Source organism: Protopterus annectens, chromosome 2.part0 (genome assembly GCF_019279795.1).
Source record: "Protopterus annectens isolate FY-2018-M chromosome 2.part0, PAN1.0, whole genome shotgun sequence".
Taxonomy (NCBI): domain Eukaryota; kingdom Metazoa; phylum Chordata; order Ceratodontiformes; family Protopteridae; genus Protopterus; species Protopterus annectens.
Genome location: NC_056728.1, coordinates 388,243,043 through 388,261,667, shown reverse-complemented (window position 1 = coordinate 388,261,667; position 18,625 = coordinate 388,243,043). Strand labels below are relative to the sequence as shown.

General features: G+C 44.3%; 1 protein-coding gene across 2 annotated transcripts in view; it reads right to left on the bottom strand.

Moving 5' to 3' along the window:
* The window catches only part of LOC122793098 (probable global transcription activator SNF2L2), a 2,696,898-nt gene that overhangs the window by 1,441,288 nt on the left and 1,236,985 nt on the right, over positions 1-18,625 (bottom strand). For both annotated transcript variants that reach the window (XM_044060828.1, XM_044060829.1), the window contains exon 15: positions 7,454-7,601. In XM_044060828.1, coding sequence (XP_043916763.1) covers positions 7,454-7,601 — 148 coding nt within the window. The remainder of the gene's footprint in view (positions 1-7,453; positions 7,602-18,625) is intronic.

Below are 18,625 nucleotides of genomic sequence, written 5' to 3'. Positions count from 1 at the left end.
TTTTTCTAGACTCTTTTTGGTCTGCCTTGGAGGGATGAGATCCAACCAGTGATTCTGAAAAAAGCTGTAGGAAGAAGTCCCTTCAAAATCAGTTTATTTTCTCTGTCAAGCGCAGCCCTAGGGTTAAAAGCTTTGTATATTTCACAAGGCATTTTCAAATGGGCAGGGCCAAAACAATAGACACAGGAGGAGTAGGAATCAAACAAAGGGATCTTGTGTCCACACTGTTTATATTTTTTTGAAAACCGAAGGTGTTTCAGCTACTGTACCTGTAAAACTAACAAAGACAATAAAGGTAGAAAGTTTTTTTTTATTTTTCAATAGATCAGAAAATAAATTACCAACAATCGTAGAAACAATAGAGATAGTCGGGAAATAGAACTACCAACAATGTTATTAACATATGCAGAAACACGTAGGGATAAGGGAGGTTAGATTAGAATAAATTTAAAGATGTATAAAAAAATAATGTATATGAAAAAGAGATAAAAGTTATATCACTAAACTTTTGTCACTCACTAAATGATCGAGAACAGACAGTGACCACGTCCATACGCTAAGGCAGCAAACAAGATATAAAGTACAGAAGAGGGACTGGGGCATTATGGGTAAGGGAGCAGCTAAAGAGTTTGCAGTAACCACGAGTTGTAAAATGCGTCTGAGTCAGATCTGAGCCTACATGTTGAGGAATGAATGAAAACTGACAACATTACATCCTCTATTTGTCCCTTCATCTTCCAGCCCAGATTCAGAATCTTGAATCTCTTCAGGAAAAGAGGTATCCTTTCTTTAACCTGAAAGCAATAAATAAGAAGGATCAAAAGCCTGAATAAAACCACGAACCAGACCCAGTCAACTACTCCTGTCTAAGGAAATCTGAGGAGTAGATACATGTTTAATTTTCTGTTCTTTCTGACAGAAAAAAAGACGGGGCCAACATTACTATTAATGGCAGTAGCAGTTGCCCCTCCGAAGGGCACAACATTCTGCCAAAACAGAGAGGCCTTCCCTATTTCTTCTCCCAGGACTTCTTTGCCACTGAGGGGACCCAAACAGCCTCAGGGAAATGGCTAACCCCTGGTCTTTAGTGGCTGTAGGTGTTACACCAGAGGGGTCCAGGGTAAAGAATAAGTGGGCTGAGGTACAATAAATGGGCACAGCAGAGCCACCCATCTGCGGCTGTGGGAAACTGCTAGTCTGCTTTGGAGGCAAAAGCAGTTTGATTTACTTTATGTGGCTGGAAAAATGACTGACAATTTGTCCCATGGTCAAGTCAAAAACTGTGCCTCTTTCTCAAGGAAAACATGCAGCAAGAGCCAGTAAAAATGTAATGTCTTTAAAAGTCACTTTTTTCACAGAAAAACACAGTAAAAAAGCAACACTTTGCCAGGCCAACAAAGTAAAATAACAAGAAGTTATGTACTCACCATAACGTTCGATGTATGTAGTCCATCTCGCCTCACATTCTTACTTGCGGGTTCGGAGCCGAATAGCCAACTTTTATTTACTAGCTCGAAGTCTCTCATTGGCTGGGCCAAGCAGGTATCCCATGCTGCACTGCTCCATAACCCCAGATCTAGTTTGCTGCGAATCCAACAATCACACCTCATGCATAACAACAATCCAATAAGGTAGAACACTATCAAGGGGAATAAGGAAAAAACAAACTACCATTGAAGGGTACTCTAGCACCAATCCTAACCTCCAGATCCTCCAGGAAGGGGGCAGGTGGGAGGGAATGTGAGGCAAGATGGACTACATACATTGAATGTTATGGTGAGTACATAACTTCTTGATGTTATGTAGTCCAATCTCGCTTACATTCTTACTCACGGGACAGTGTCCCCAGCACCTCTATCCTGGGAGGCTCAAAGTTAGATACTCCTGAGGACTGTGGAACCAAAGGAAGCCCGGCCCCTAGACGCCATGTCCAGTTTGTAATGAGTAATAAAGGTGTGCGGGGAAGCCCACGTGGCTGCAGCACAAATATCTTCCAAAGACAGTCTGGCATGGTATGCCAGAGACGCAGAAACAGCCCTAGTAGAGTGAGCCTTGACGGGGAACAGTAGATTTTTTTCCCGCTGAAGAATAAATAAAGGAAATACAATTCGAAATCCATCTGGAAATGGTAACCTTGGAAATAGGGGAACCCAGTCTATTTTCTGAAAAGGAAACAAACAATTGGTCAGATTTTCATAGGTGTTTGGTCCTGAGTAGATAGAATCGTAATTGTCTGTGCACGTCCAGTTGATGAAATCTAAACTCTGCCTTGTTCGAGAATTGAGGGAAGAACACTGGCAGCTCAATAGACTGATTGAGATTCACAGTAGATGTTATCTTGGGAAGGAAGGACGGATTAGGTCTAAGAGAAACTCTGTCCTTATGAAAAATTAAATACGGGGGTTTGATGGAGAGAGCTTGAATCTCTGACACCCGTCTGTCAGATGTGATGGCTATTAGAAAGGCTGTCTCTTCCAGGACAAAAACTTTAATTCACAGGTGGCAGCCGACTTGAAAGGTGGAGAAGTGAGAGCTTGCAAAACAAAGTTTAGATCCCACGGCATGACAGGTTCTGACACGGGAGGCCGGAGTAATTAGGTGCCCTTTAAAAAGGCCTTACAGAGTTTATGCGCCATAAGGGAAGGCTCATAGGAGGTATGAAAGTTTGAAATATCCGCCAGCTGGAGCGCAGAGCCCTGCTGAAAGAGCATGGACAAGAAATCCAAAACAGCAGCAATTGGGGCTGTGTAAGGGTCAATTCCTTGGGCACTGGCAGAAAAAAGACAGAAAATCCACCCAAGGATGGCCAATCAACGAAATCCACAAGTGTTCCAATTAAAATGTAGTCCTTTAATACGAATAAAACTTCGACTTGAAAATAAAATGAAAAATAAAAAGCTCAAAACTGTCCCTTGAAAAGATCCGATAAGCGCTTTTGACTGTTGACTTCCTCAGATCGTATGATAGAAACGGTTTCCCCTCGTCCAGATTGGTGGAGCACAGCCACCAACGGAGATCCTGTTTGCATCAGTCCGTGAGTAGGATCTGGTGGGAAAGGGAGAGTTTTTGGAGAGACCATTGGGCAAAGAGGAGCCATTGAAGAAGCCTCGTGTAATCTCGCTAGAGGCACTAACATAATGATATAGCATGCCATGGTGCCCAGAAGCTGAAGCTGAAGAACCCATCTCACCTGTACTTTCCTGAGGGGTAATAAAACGTGAACCTGATTTTGTAATACTGTGATCCTGTCGTGCGGCAAGAAGGCCCGCATTTGAACGGTGTCTAGCTCTGCACCTATAAACGTGACATGCTGTGAGGGCAGCAAGGCAGATTTTTCCCAGTTCAATGTTACTCCTAGTCATTGACAGAGGGTAATGGTGGCGTCCCTGGTTCAGATGAGTAGATGCCTGGTGGGGGCGGTGAGGAGCTTGTCGTCCAGGTACAGAAACACTTGGAATCCTTGACATCTTGGGTGAGCTGTCACCACCGCCAAACACTTGGTGAACATCCTGGGGGCTGTGGTGAGACCAAAGGGCAGGGCACAAAACTGAAAATGACTGGGTCCCACCGGAAGAGTAGGTGACTCCTGGATGCCTTGTCCATTTTGATATGATAGTAAGCATCCTTGAGGTCGACGGAGCACATCCATGCTTCTTTTTCCAGCAACAGAAAAATGGACTGAAGGGTGACCATTCGGAACTTGGACTTCAGAACATAGTGGTTTAATTTGCTGCGCTCTAGAATGGGTCTCAGGTCACCTGTTCTTTTCAGCACCAAAAAGAGTCTTGAGTAAGTCCCTAATCCGATTTAGTCTGAGGGGACAGGTTGGATGACTCCCTTCTTTAGCAGCTTTGAAACCTCTAATGCTGCGTGATCCCTTTGACTGCGTGGAACGTCTGAGATTCTCCTGACTGGAGGGGGGGTCTGATGAAAAAGGGATGGTGTAACCTCCGGAAACTATTCGCAATACCCATCGATCCTGGGTGATGCTTTCCCAGGCTTCTGGGTACAACGATATGCGGCCCCCGACTGGCTCCAGAATAGCACAGTCGGGCAATACATCAGGAACGATGGTAGGAAGAACCGCGAAAGGAATCACGGTCTCCCGAGTTGCAGGGACCTCCTCTGCCTCTAGGGCGGCGTCTTCCAGAATAACCTCCCCCCTCCTCTGCCTCTGGAGGGGGACTCACCTTGTGCGGCCGGGAAAAACTTCTGCAATTTCTTGAACCACATCTTCCCTCCCCTCTGAGCCTTGGGGTAAGGTCTCGAGGGAATGGAAAAATGGACCCCTATGGCAGACAGGGTCTTTCCCTCTTGCTCGCATCTAGTGAGGTTGTCTTTCACTTTGGTCCCAAACAGCGAGGACCCATCAAAAGGAGCGTCAGTGAAGGAAGACTTGAAGGCCTCCGCGAAATGACACAGGCACATCCAGGCTTGCCTCCTGAGGGCTACTCCCAAACTGGCTGCCCTACTCGCCCCGTCGGCTGCATATATGAGCCTCATGGACGAGTTGACAACAGGATTGAGGGTAGACACCTGGGCATTAACCGTGTGCGCTATCGCCTCAGGTACGTTACCCGCTAGAGTATCTCCTAACTCCTTGAGGAGATCTCTCTGAAGCAGAGTAAAATGACAGAGGTAGTTCAATGATCATAGGGTGAAGGTCGCTGACGAGAGGGTACGCTTCCCGTACCGGTCCATGCTCCTAGACTCCTTGTTAGGAGGACGGACGGAGGAAGAAGACTCGGCTACTTCCTGCTGTGTGGCCGCCGCCACCACCATGGCATCTACAGAAACCCCTTTGGACAGGAACTCTTTCCCGGGGGGGGGGGGGGGGAGAGGACAGAAAGAAACTTATTGGGCCTTCGAGGTACAGGTTCTACCGAATCAGGATTCTCCCACACCCTTCGACAAATTAAATCCAAGAGCTCGTCGAAGGGTGGAGACACCCAGGAGGCGGAGGGTTGAGCACCAAAGGCCTTGGGGAATACAGACTCCTCCTCAGAGGGGGTTTTGGACGGCCAGTCGCCTCTCAGTCTCAATATCTCCAGGATGTCGGAGAAAGAGACGTCATCAGAGGACGACTTGGGGGCCCCTCCGACTCCTCGAGGTCGGTATCAGAAGTGAGAGACTCATCCTAGGAGTCTATGTGCTTCCTCCTGCATGACTTCTTTCTAGGGGGCTCCTCAGGCACAGACTCTGAGAGGCCCTCAGAAAGTTGGGGACCGCTCATGGGGGTATCCCCAGACCTTTGGGCTCTGCCATCTACGGATAGGGGGACGTCAGAGGCTCTAGCCAGGGTGGAAAGGAACGGAATGACCGATCCGGATGATGTAACTGACGATCTGGCCAGTGCGCTCCGCATGGCCTTGAAGGCGGGTCCCCCCAAATCAGAGCACCATCCGGCCTCCGAGGCCATGACCGGGGTCGGGGTCCCCCGAGCCGATGCGCCGAGAGGGAGGCTCAGAACCGACAGGTGTCCCGAAGTATCCCCCACGGGCCTGACTAAGGAAATCCGAGTGCCAAACCCTGTGGACGGAGCCGACTGGGTCAGAGCCAACGTTAGCACCGATAAACCCTTGAGGGGTATCAGAGCCGGCACAGGAACATCACTCGGAGCGGAGCACTCCAGCTCCGAAGACAAGGAAGTGCTCGGAGGAGGAACCATCGACACAAGCATCAGGACAGTCTCCGGAGCTGACTGGGTCGGAGCCGAGAATAATTTTGCCAACACTGATGACTGCAGGAGCCTCTGTACCACCATATCGACATCCAAATCAGAAAGCCTGGAGGATTTGGAGGACAGGGATGGAGATTGGGATCTCCTCTCGGGAGAACCATGCCTAACACTGGGCGACCGGCTCCGAATGGGTTCCAGTAAAATAGGAGCCGACGCCGATTCCAGTACTACAGATACCTCCTGCGACCCCAAGGACAGAGGAGCCGAGGAGGTACAGTCAAGTTTAGCAATTTTCTTCGGTGGCTCCGAAGAGACAGACGGAGCCGGAGATCTTTTCTTCGCCTTCGAAGCTTTATACTTGGACTGAGAACTAGAAGTCGAGTCTAAAGACTCCTCAAACGAAGGTTTTAGGAGTCCCTTCAATATTAGTTTATTTTTCCTCTCCTGGAGCACCCTCGGACTGAATGCGTGACAGAAGCTGCAAGACTCTTGCAAATGAATAGCTCCTAGGCAGTAAACACATACGGAATGCCCATCCGTAATGGACATTTTGTAACTACACTTGGAACATTTTTTTAAAACCGGAAGGTTTATGTTCCTTCTGATCCTTAGACATCTTACACAAGTAGACCACGAAAACAATCTAGCGGAAAAACAGTAAAGGCGGGAAACTAGTGAACAGATTACACAAGACAACCAAAGAACCTCCAAGTAAAACGGTTCTTTACTCACTCACAACACACTACTAAAAATTAAGCAGAACACATTTATCCCACAATGCACTTCCACAAAGGAAACGGAACACTACACAGAGAAAGGAGGACTAGGTCCTCTAAGTAAAACAGGCCTAGCCCACTGGAACAGTTAGGGATACCAAATACACAAACAAAAAACACTACAAACAAGCAACAAGAAGAATAGCTATTAAAATAGCTTTTGTGGTTAAACAACTATCAAATTTCTGAAGAGAAATTGAAAAAAGAAGGTACTTAGCCACAGCCAAGCAAGACCGCGTCCTAGCTACATGAGCAGCAAATGAGATCTGGGGTTATGGAGCAGTGCGGCATGGGATACCTGCTTGGCCCAGCCAATGAGAGACTTCGAGCTAGTAAATAAAAGTTGGCTGAACCCACGAGTAAGAATGTAGGCGAGCTTGGACTACATAACATCTACAGTTTCTCCACAGAAAAATTATTTCAGTCACTTTAGAAAACTTTTAAACTGACAGAAGAAAAGAGCACTAACTTTCAAAAGTACAGTACAGTCTTATGACAATTTGTTAAAACACAGCTCCTAGCATTAAAGCAGCCAAGGAGGAAAGTATTAATAATAAATGAAAATTATTGAATGGAAGTTTTTTTCCCCAAAAAGAAACTTATCTGTCCAGCAAAGGAACAGCACAAAACAAATGTCAACCCTCAGAGGAGAGTGCTCTTTGACACCAGTAAAGTTCTGAAAGGATTGGTTCCCAACTTGTCTTTTAGTCAGCTCAGCTCAGGCTGCCTGTCAGTTCTGGTGGATGGAAGGTGCCCTAAAGCTTTAGAAACTGGCCAACTGCTATATCCTTGGCAGAATATAACCCACATAGCTACTGCTACTGCATCGGTATCAAGATGATGAACATATGACATATTTTCTATTATGATCTGAGTTTTGTTCTATATGCAGCTACTTCAATCTGCACTATTTTTATCAGCCTGACAGTATGTACATAACAGTATAAACTGCTTTTTAGAAAAAGTAGTCAGTTCATGTGCTCCATATTTGGCCTACCTGGTAATGCTTTAAAGAACCATTCACAAGCAGAGAGGACTGTTTCTGCACCTCTTCTATCACTTGGTGAGCCACTGCATAATATGACTGAGAACCACTAGTTCCGGTCTTCGGATTGTACTCATCATCTACATCTTGCTTAGCTGATCTACACAAAAATAACAACAAAAAAATGAACAAATAAGCTTAAGTTTACAGAATAATAAAAATGAGAGTACAGTAAACTGTGTATACTTAAAAGTTATGTTCTTTCCATAACTAGGCATATGTGTTGTCCATTTTCAATCCTCCTCAACATATGGGTTTGGATCTGATCCTTGGATCCGACTCAGCCGCTTATTCCAGAGTTAGGATCCAGCTCTCAAACTCCTCCCTCAACTCATTATACTCTATGGCATCCCCAAAGCCTCAGATCGAGTTTGCTGCCGTATCCCCATAGTAGAACAGAAACAGGAATACTTTGAAAGAAAGACAGGGCTCACACTTGGAACTATAGGTTCAATATAGCCCAACAGGTTTCTCCAGGAACTTGGATCGTGGATGGATGGGACGGAAGTTGAAGAAGAAGAATGAAAATGGACAATACAGGTGCCTAGTTATGATAAGAATATAACTTTTAAATCTGATGTCCTTTTCATTCCTCCTCAATGTATGGGACAGAGTCCCAGCTACTCTGCTCTTGGGTGGTTCTTAGGGAAGAATATTCTGGAGTACCACCGAACCGAAGGCAGCTCTGTTTCTAGAAATAATATCCAATTAGTAACGAGTAACAAAAGTATGAAGATTGGACCATGTTACTGCAGCACAAATGTCATCGACAAATGTTCTTGACCAAAAAGCAGATGATGTGGCTATGGATCTGGTTGAATGAGCCTTGGCAGGTTTAGATAATATCATGCCTTTCTAAGAATATAGTCTGTTATCCTTTTTGTTAGAGTGACTTTGGATACTGGATATCCTAATCTTTTTGGAGAAAAGAAAACAGAGTTGGTCTGATTTTTTGAATTGCCTTGTCCTGTGAAGATAAAAAGGTAATTGTCTGTACCCATCAAGATGACGCATGTATGCTCCTTTAATGGAAAATTTTGGAAAGAAAACTGGTAAGTGGATAGATTGTTCAATGTTATTCTCAGTAGCCATTTTATTAAAAAAAGAAGGGTTAGTCCATACGGAAAACCTATCCTTATGAAAAATTACATAAGGAGATTTTGAAAAGAGAACCTGGCATTCAGATATTCTCTTTGCAGATGTGATAGGAACTTCATATCAGACTCAGCTGAAGGCTCTAAAGGTTTCTGCGTTAGGTCTTGTAGTACTACAGTCAGATCCCTAGGTGGTGAGGGATGTTTTATTGGAGGTCTTTGAAGAAAAATTCCTTTTATGAATGCTTTACATAGTTTAGATGAAGCCAGAGAAAAATGTCTGCTCCCTATGTGAAAACTAGAGATAGCTGCCAGTTAAAGTTTAATTGTAGAGAAGCTAGCTCCTTTCTCAAAAAGGCATGGTTAAGAATTGGAGAATCGTAGAGACTGAGGCAGAAAAAAGAAAGATGTCAAAGCCCAAAGGGAGAATCTTTTCCACTTGCTTTTGTATGCATTTTTGGTACATTCTTTTTGAGAAGCCAAAATAATATCATGTACAGAGGAAGAAAGCCTGGGCTGTCGAACAATTACTGTACGTGGTGAATCCATGTGATTAGTCTAAGGGCTTGAATGGTTGGATGTTGGATCCCTGATGGGTGTGACAGGAGATCCTGAGTTGGCTCCGGTATCCATGGAGGATAACGAAAATGAGACTATAGGAAGGGGGACCATACCTGCCAAGGCCAGAAGGGGGACATGAAGATTACTGAGCTCTTCTACTGGCTTACTTTCTGTAAAAATTTGGGAATCAAAGGAAGAGGGGGGGTAAGCATAAAGGAGACCAGAGGACCAAATGTGAACTACAGCATCTCATGGTGACCCCCCCCCCCGAAGGGGGATCAAAGTAAAGTATCTGCTGCACTTGTTGAAGGGCTTGGCAAATACGTCACAGCAAGGTCAGCCGCAATGCCGGAAGATCACCTCTGCCACAGACTGATCACTCGTGGGGCATAAAAATGGATCTGCCTAGTTTGTCCGCTAACACGTTGTTTTTTATCCCCTGGAATGTGCATCACAATCAGAAAGTGGTCTGATGAGATAGCTGATTCCCATACTCTCATGGCCTCTCTGCAAAGGGGAAAAGATCAAGTTCCTCCTTCTTTGTTGATGTACCAGACTACAGACATGTTGTCAAAATGCAATAGTCCCCAAAGGAAGAGCATCTTGAAATGCTTGCAATGCTAATAGGATTGCTCTCATCTATAGGATACTGATATGCCACTTGGTCACTTGAGGGGACCACGGGCCTTGGACTGTTCTTCCCAAGAAATGTCCCTCGCCCCAACTGAGAAGCAGCCGTAGTCACTGTGGCCATAGAAGCTGGTAGAACAAAGGGTCTGCCTAGATGAAGATCATTTGATTGTACTCACCATCAGATGTATTGTTTGCAAACTGGGGTAAGCCTAACTGGAAAGGATAGGTGCTGATACAGAATGGAGCCCTGGAATGTGCATCACAATCAGAAAGTGGTCTGATGAGATAGCTGATTCCCATACTCTCATGGCCTCTCTGCAAAGGGGAAAAGATCAAGTTCCTCCTTCTTTGTTGATGTACCAGACTACAGACATGTTGTCAAAATGCAATAGTCCCCAAAGGAAGAGCATCTTGAAATGCTTGCAATGCTAATAGGATTGCTCTCATCTATAGGATACTGATATGCCACTTGGTCACTTGAGGGGACCACGGGCCTTGGACTGTTCTTCCCAAGAAATGTCCCTCGCCCCAACTGAGAAGCAGCCGTAGTCACTGTGGCCATAGAAGCTGGTAGAACAAAGGGTCTGCCTAGATGAAGATCATTTGATTGTACTCACCATCAGCTGTATTGTTTGCAAACTGGGGTAAGCCTAACTGGAAAGGATAGGTGCTGATACAGAATGGAGCACTGTACAGCTAAAGTCCATTGTAGAACTCGCATACAGAAGCATGCCATAGGAAGAAGTACAATAGCTGCTGCCATGGAACGTAATGCCTGCAGTACTGATCTTACTGGAGTAGTAGAATGAGCAAGGAGAAAATGGACCTGATTCTTTACAGTCAAGAAAAGATGAGGAGGTAAAGAGGCTATCTGTTCTGTTGGGTCTAGAAGAACACCAATGAACTTCATGCTCTGGACTGGGGTTAGGTTTGACTTGGCATGATTTATAGTTATGCCTAAAGAACATGAAATCTGGAGCAAATAGTCCCTGGCATGTAGACGTAGATGCTTGGAAGGGGGCGGTAAGGAGTCAATCGTCTAGTTATGGAAACCACTGGAATCCCTTTAGTCTCAAGTGAGCTGCCATTACTGCCATGTATTTGGTAAACACCCTGGGTGCTGTGGTGATTCTAAAGGGTAGTGCTCTGAATTGGTAATGACTGACTCCCAGCTGGAAGCAAAGATGTCTTCTGGATCCTGAAGATCTATAAAGTACATCCAGTCATCCTTGTGTAAAGAGGATAGAATGGACTGGACCATAACCATTCAGAACCTTGCTTTCTTTACATACTGGCTTAAGTTGTTTAGATCCAAAATGGGTTTTGAGGTCCCTTGTTTTTTCTGACACTAAAAAGAAATGTGAACAAGTTCCGAATCCTATCTGGTCTGGAGGAATCTTTTGGATGACTCTTTTGTCTAGCAGTTTTTGGATTTCTTGTGCTGCTGCCTTCCTCTAACTGGGTGGAACTTCAGGAAGCTTCTTTCTTTTGCAAGATGGAATAACGGAAAATGGTATGCAATAACTCCTGGATAGTATGCTTAGCACCCATGCATCTTGTGTTATACTTGCCCAGGCATCTGGGTGCAAAAACAAATGACCCCTGACTGCCTCCAGAGTTGGACAGTCAGGCAGTGCTTCAGGAGTGTTCAGGAGTGCTGAAAGGGCCTATCTGCAAAGGAATCGCTACAGCCAAGCCATGATTCTGTGGACCTCCTCTACCTCTAGAGTGATGTCTACCACTGAACTTACTTCCTCTGCCTCTGGAGGAATTGTCACTGTGTGGATCGTGGAAAGGCCCCTGAGATTTCTGGAGCCATATCTTCTTGCCATCTCTCTGATTCCTAGAAAAGGTTCGTTGAGGGGTAGGAAACTTGATAGAGTCTTTCCATCTTGTTCACTGCGGGTAAGCAACTCTTTTAATGATGGCCCAAACAAGGAGGTGACATCAAATGGGCATTATTAAAAGACATCTTAAAAGGTTCTGCAAAGTCACAAAGTTGTATCCAGGCATGTCTCCTTAAGGTAATACCTGAACCAGCTGCTCACGAAGTGCCTTCAATGTGTGAGAGATCAACCTCATTGAAGCATTAGATTATGGCCAAAACAGTGGCAAAATGAGAGGATGTCCATTTGAAATTCTCAACATACATGGACTCTGAGAGAGTATTTGAAAGCTCTTTCGACAAATCTCTCTGAAGTTGAGTAAAATGTGCCAGGTAATATAGTGACCTCAGGGCGAAGATAGCTGAGGCAAACACTTTACTCGCTTTCTAAACCTGTCAAAGGCTTTTGATTCTCTGTTAGGCAGATGGACAGCAGAGGTCTACTCTGCCAGCTCTTTCCTGGTGACTGCTGCTGCCACCATAGCATCAACTGGGACCCCATTGCTTCAGTGTGATCTGTGGGTCGGTAGGGGCAAAAAACTTGTCGGGTCTTTTAGGAATGAGTTTGATAGTATCTGGTTCATTCCAAGCCAGATGGGTCATTAAATCAATAAGGTCATCCACAAGGGGGTGGGGGGATAACCCAAGACATAGACGGGCCAGAACCAAAAGCCTCCAAAAACATAGATTCTTCTGGTGAGGGGTTTAGGGAAGACCAGCCACCTTTCTGTTTCAGGACCTCTAGAATATCTCCAAATGAAGTGTGATCTGGGGGAAACCAAATTGGTATCTTCTGTGAGAGACTCCAATAGGGTCCTCTTCCAATGTACCTCCTCAGTGAGATGTTCAGATGATGTACGTTCCTCTAATGGAACTGGCTGGACACATATTGGTTTCGGCTGCCCCTATGGAATAAGCCTGAGCAACTCAGAGCTAGGAACCAATGGGGAAAGGAAGGCGACTCCAAGGCATGACAGGGCAGTTCTCTGTGGAAAGAAAAAGCCCTTTCCACCACCTTGAAAGCAGATGGACCCAGAGAAACCCCAACCCGCCTCCTTGGTGCCAAAACTCCTGACAAAGACAGGTTTAGAGCTCCTTCAGATCTACGTGTTGGGGATGGAACTGGATCCGAACTTTCCAGAGCCAAGGCTGACAAAAACGGAGTTGGGCTTATCCCCTTGGACTCGAAGCCAACACTTCTCCTCCAATATCCGTTCAGATCCGACGGTATCGGAGTAGAACTAGCCAAGGATATAGTTGGGGTGGAGGAAGAAGCTTTCCTCAGATCAGACATGGACCTCTCAGGGATCTTGATTCCTAGGGATCCAAAACCACATGACGGATCACAGAAGGAGAGAAAATAGCTTTACAAGATGTTGGCCCACTCACAGATCCAGTAGTGGACACAGTTGCTACGACTCGCATCTGGATCTGAACTCTGAGACCTAGAGGAGGAAGTGTAAGGAGGCCTTGAGTGTTTTTTTGGGGTTTGAAACAACCTCAAAGGCAGGGTAGGTGATACTGGTTTTATTGTATACTCAGAAGTAACACTCCTATAAGTAGATCCCTGCTTAGGATCCAAGGGAGTCACTGTTGAACTAACGGTAATTACAGAAGTCTTAGGATTCAAAGATTTTGGATCCAGTTTAAGAGTCTTGGAATCCAACAGTGTAATATCTGATAATTTCTGAGTGTTTATGGGAGGCTTCTAGGAAGACCTGGGTGACTTCAGAGGAGAGTGCTTCCTATGCTCCAAAAGAACTGACTTGCTAAATCTGGAGGGAGTTTGAACTCCTGAAGTAGAAGTGGAAGGCAGAAGACCTATTAGGATCAATTTATTGTATCGATCCACTAAAGCCCTGGGGTTGAAAGTGGGGCATACTTTGCATCTAAGTGACCAGCCACTAGACAATACATGCACTCCTTGTGGACATCCAAAATTCATAATTTTATGCCGACAAGAAGTGAACTTTTTGAAACCTGTGGATTTTTCCAACATCACTATGAAGAACCTCACAGAGTATAAAAAGAGAAACTTTACACTCATTATTACAAAAAGAAGTGAAAACAGATAATATTGTTTTTTTTATAGAAATAGAAAAAGAAGTAAGCAAGAAAACACCCTAAAAAAGGGTAAAGAGTTTACCAGCAATGGTAAACAAGTACGATCTAAAATAAGTATTATACAGCAGAAAGGGAAAGAAACACCCTAATGCCAGTGAGAGAAACATAGAGGGAGGATAAATTAATATGTAGAGAAGAAACAGAAAATATCAATAAACGTTTTATAACTCACAAGACCAATAATAGTTCAAGAGCTTGGAAATCTGCGTCTGTTCGCAATGGCAGCAAACGAGATCTGAGGCTTTGGGGATACAATATAGCAGTATGAGTCGAAGGAGGATCTCGAAGTCTGGAATAAGAAGCCAAGTTGGATCCGAGGATCGGAGCCAAACCCACATGTTGAAGAAGAATGAAAAGGAAGACATCAGATTGAGAGATTAAAGGCTATCACAATGGACAAAGTTTATCAATCTTAAAAAACTAAATCATGGTGTGACATCCCTGCTCTGGGCCAGTAATCAAGGAGCCTCAATTCTCCTCACCACTGACACTGGACAGGGATGTTCACTTGGAACAAAAATAGATATACCCAATATTTCCAGATGCAGCTCTCTGCACCAAGCATAATTTCCCCTTACAAACACACAGGGAACACACAAGTCCAGGGGCTGGGTCTCTCTCTCTCTCTGCCCACAACAAGACTCCCTACTGGCACAGCTTTAGAGATGAGTCCTCAGCTGAGTGTTCCAAGCCAAGTCCTTCACTACCCTCTCTGTGAAACCAGTGCTCTGTGTCCCTGCTCCAAGTAGCTAACACACACACACACACACACACACACACACACACACACACACACACACACACACACACACACACACACACACACACACACACACCTGGGAAAGGCTGGCACAGATTTACTAGCTCTGCTACCTTTGCCCAAACTATAAGGTAGTTATATTGCCACCAACCAGCTGCTCTAAAGCTCTTACAAGGGTACCCAATTATACTGAGTAAAATTAATACTACTACAAATGGTAGTGTTTGACCAATGCAGCAAGGCTTTTAGGAGGGGCCACAGTGTCACCAAGTAAATATAAGTACTCTCAAAGGTTAAAATATTCTCTAAAAGGCCAGCCACCATGAAAAGTTTAAATATATTCAATAAAAAAAAAGAGTATAAAAATACTAAATAACTACTTATAATAAACACAGAGTTTCAATCACTGGAAAAATTAAAAATAATATAGGTGGATAGATTCACACAGATGCAGAAAAACAGTACTTAACTAATCTCACTATATTTTTCCTGATGGATCTAAAGAATTAGCATTCCCTGGTTACATACTAAAGCAAGGCAAGATGAAAGACAAGATGAAGTGGGCGAGTGATCCTTCTTTGTCAGGTTTCAAAACCAGACTGCTCTGAGACTTCTGCCTCATCTAGTATTAAAACATCATTTCAGTGCTGGATTACTGAATGACATCACATACATCTGGTCATCTGACTCTGGCTCCCACACTACCCCCGTTTACTAGAAAATGAACCAGAATCTAGCACATAAGTGTTACCATACACAGAGCTTTGCTGAGATGTGTCTCATGCATCTGGAAGCTATACAACCATTTCAAAATGTCCACCCTTCCAGAATAACAATTAGTTCACCACTAAGGACAGGACAATAAGATTCCTAGTCTTGGTGTTTAAAGACATTTCATCTCTGGCTGCAATCAAAACTGTAAGATACAGTCTTTATAGCCTAAACCAGGTAATTTAAATTTCAGACTGTTTTTCAAAGTTAGCTGGACTGAGATTAACCTCTTTTCCTCCAGCATCCTCTGCTACAATATATTCATTTAAACAGTTACAATACAGTCTGACATACAGGTGTATTTCTTTTCTGTCCAGCAGGACCCACTGTTAGTATATTTTGAACCCAAGCAGCTTTACAAATAAATTTTTAACACAGGCACCTGTACAAATCAGTTTGATACAGAAATGACATATAATTCTTTACAAAACCACAGCTAGCTATGCTGGCATATGGTACACATCCACTGCCCTACTTCTCCTGGCACAACTGACAATACCTCACATCGTCACACATGGTAAAATAAATCAAAGGTAAACAAAGTAATGGATGCTGAAGGAAGGCAAGTAAAAATACAAATACAAAAAGCCATCAAAATAGTTAAGAAAACAATTATTAGAATTGTAAATCTTTGAGGGTATGGCATGCAGAATGAACATGTCATGTAAAGTAAGCCACAAAAAAGGAAACATAACAGCTACATATCAATGAACGTATTACAAAAAATCTCCTGATGGGTTCCTGTTTGGGTACCACTTCTCCATAAATTAAAATTTGCCATTTTTTTGATAACGTCCCTCATTTGGGGGCATCTACTCTCTGATACCGACACACACAGTGACAAGGTGTGAGCTACAGAAGTGCTCCTATTCCCAAAGTCCACCTATTTACCCCCAAGCCATGGGCATACACTCTCCTGCAGCTCAAGAAAGAACAATGTAGATATGATGCTTTAGTATTAACAAGTGATGAAAAATATGCATCTGTCTCACTTACGGGGAACTTTAATACTAGCAGGTGGCAAAAGACCATTCATCACGAAAGGGATGGAGAAATGTATTCTGGACACATCATGAAGGGTCTTCTAGTAAACCAACGTATACAGTAAGAATGCACCTAATATAATGTCAAGGATACTCAATGATGGGTCCTTGGTTAGACTAAATCCCAGACAGTACCACCAGAGAGAGAGAGATAGAGAGAAATAAAAACAGTTGTAAGACTGCAAAAAGACAAAACTTAGATAGCCAGTTCCTGGAATGAAAATTCTGTAAATGTGGCCTGACTTCATAAGTCATAGTCAAGACAATAATGCTTGGTGAATTCATGCACCAAAGATCATATGTCAGAGGCACAAATGTCTATAACAGAGACATTCCTGAAGCAAGTAATGGAGGCAATCACTCATCTAGCCAATTGGGGTTTCACCCCAGTACTTGTCAATGGCTGACTACGCAACTGACTGTAAAAGGTACTGTTGTCTGCAATCCATTTGGGAATTGCTAGGTTAGTAAATGCATAATCCTCTCTCTCACTGTCTTCCTATACTTATACATCTGGTTAAAGATATTATCTGGCTGCTAGTGTATATTTTAAAATATGAAAAGTCCATTTCTCCATCTACCATTATTTCAACTGGTTTCTGCTGCCAAAAAGAAAAACCTAAAGGCCGAATAACTGTTTCAGAGAAACTTCAAAAAGCTCTTTCAGAAAGAAAAAAGAAGTTATGTTCTTACCATAATGTTCCATCTGTGCTGTTCATCTTCATTCATTCATTACTGATGGGTGTCAGTTCTGTCCTCGGAACCGAGTTGGCCTAGTAACAAGCTCGTGCCAGCCAAAAAAACATTTGAGCTAAGCTTTTACCCATAATACCCCTCTCCCTGTTACCTCAGATCGAGTTTGCCCGTTATAAGTAAAGCAGAGGTTGTCTCTGAGCAGGAACCCTAACGTAGGAGGAGGTCCCAATTTGAACCCCCATGAGCCTCTGGAGGGGGGAAGGAGGGTGGGACATAATGAATGAATGAAGATGAACAACACAGATGGAACTTTATTGGTAAGAACATAACTTCTTTATCTGATGTTGTTAATCTTCATTCATTCCTTACTGCTGGGACAGAGTCCCTAGCTACTTTTAGTCCTGGGAGGCCCTTACGGAAGGATGTTCCTCAGCACCATTGAATCAAAGGACGCTCTTCCCCTGGAGGCCAAATCCAATTTGTAATGCGGGATAAAGGTATGAGGGGTAGCCCAAATTGCAGCTGCACAAACATCATTCAATGAATCCTTTGCATGAAAAGCAACAGAAGTTGCTACTGACCTGATAGAATGGGCTCTGACTTTGCTTGGTAAAGAAATTTTACTTCATTCGTAAATCAAGGATATACAGTTTCTCAGCCATTTGGGCAAGGTTAATTTTGAGACAGGGTTTCCCAATTTTGGGCCTGATTTTTATACTGATTTTGTTCTCTCCAGGTAAAATTGTAACTGTCTATGAACATCCAGCAAATGGTGCGACTGAGCTTGTCCGCTAGGATGTTGGACCGACCGGAATGTGCGTTGCTATGAGAAAGCGATTGGTGGAGGTTGCCCATTCCCAAACTCTCATGGCCTCTCGACAAAGAGGGTAAGACCTTGTTCCCCCTTGCTTGTTGATGTACCAGACAACAGACATATTGTCCGATTGAATCGCAATTGTTCCCAAGGGAAGAAAGTCCTGAAGTGCTAGCAACGCTAAGAGCACTGCTCTCATCTCTAGAACATTGATATGCAGTAAGGTCTCTGAATCGCTCCACGTGCCTTGGACTGTCCGGCCCAAAAGTGCCCCCACCCGAGGCGGAGGCGTCCGTGGTCACCGTGGCGAGGGGAGAAGCACAAAATGGGCGACCCTGTGGAGATCCGGGAGTGGAGCCACCACAAGAGGGACCGCTTGCAAGCCTTGCTGATCGCTATGGGATGATGCATGGGGAGAGCAAGGTATGACCACTGTACTAAGAGCGTCCACTGTAGAATGCGCATATTGAGCCTGGCAAGAGGAAGAAGTGCTATCGACGAAGCCATGGACCCTAGAGCCCTCAGGACCAACTCCGCTGGAACAGAACATGAATGGAGAATGGCCGCACCTGGAGCTGCAGATTTAGAACTCTGTCCGCAGTGAGGAAGGCTCGTAAACTCCTTGTGTCTAGTCTGGCCCCTATGAAATCTAAGAGCTGAGTGGGTGCCAGGTTGGACTTGTTTGTATTTATTGTGATGCCCAGAAATGGAGCAAGATGGAGAAAGGAGTCTCGCGAGAGAAG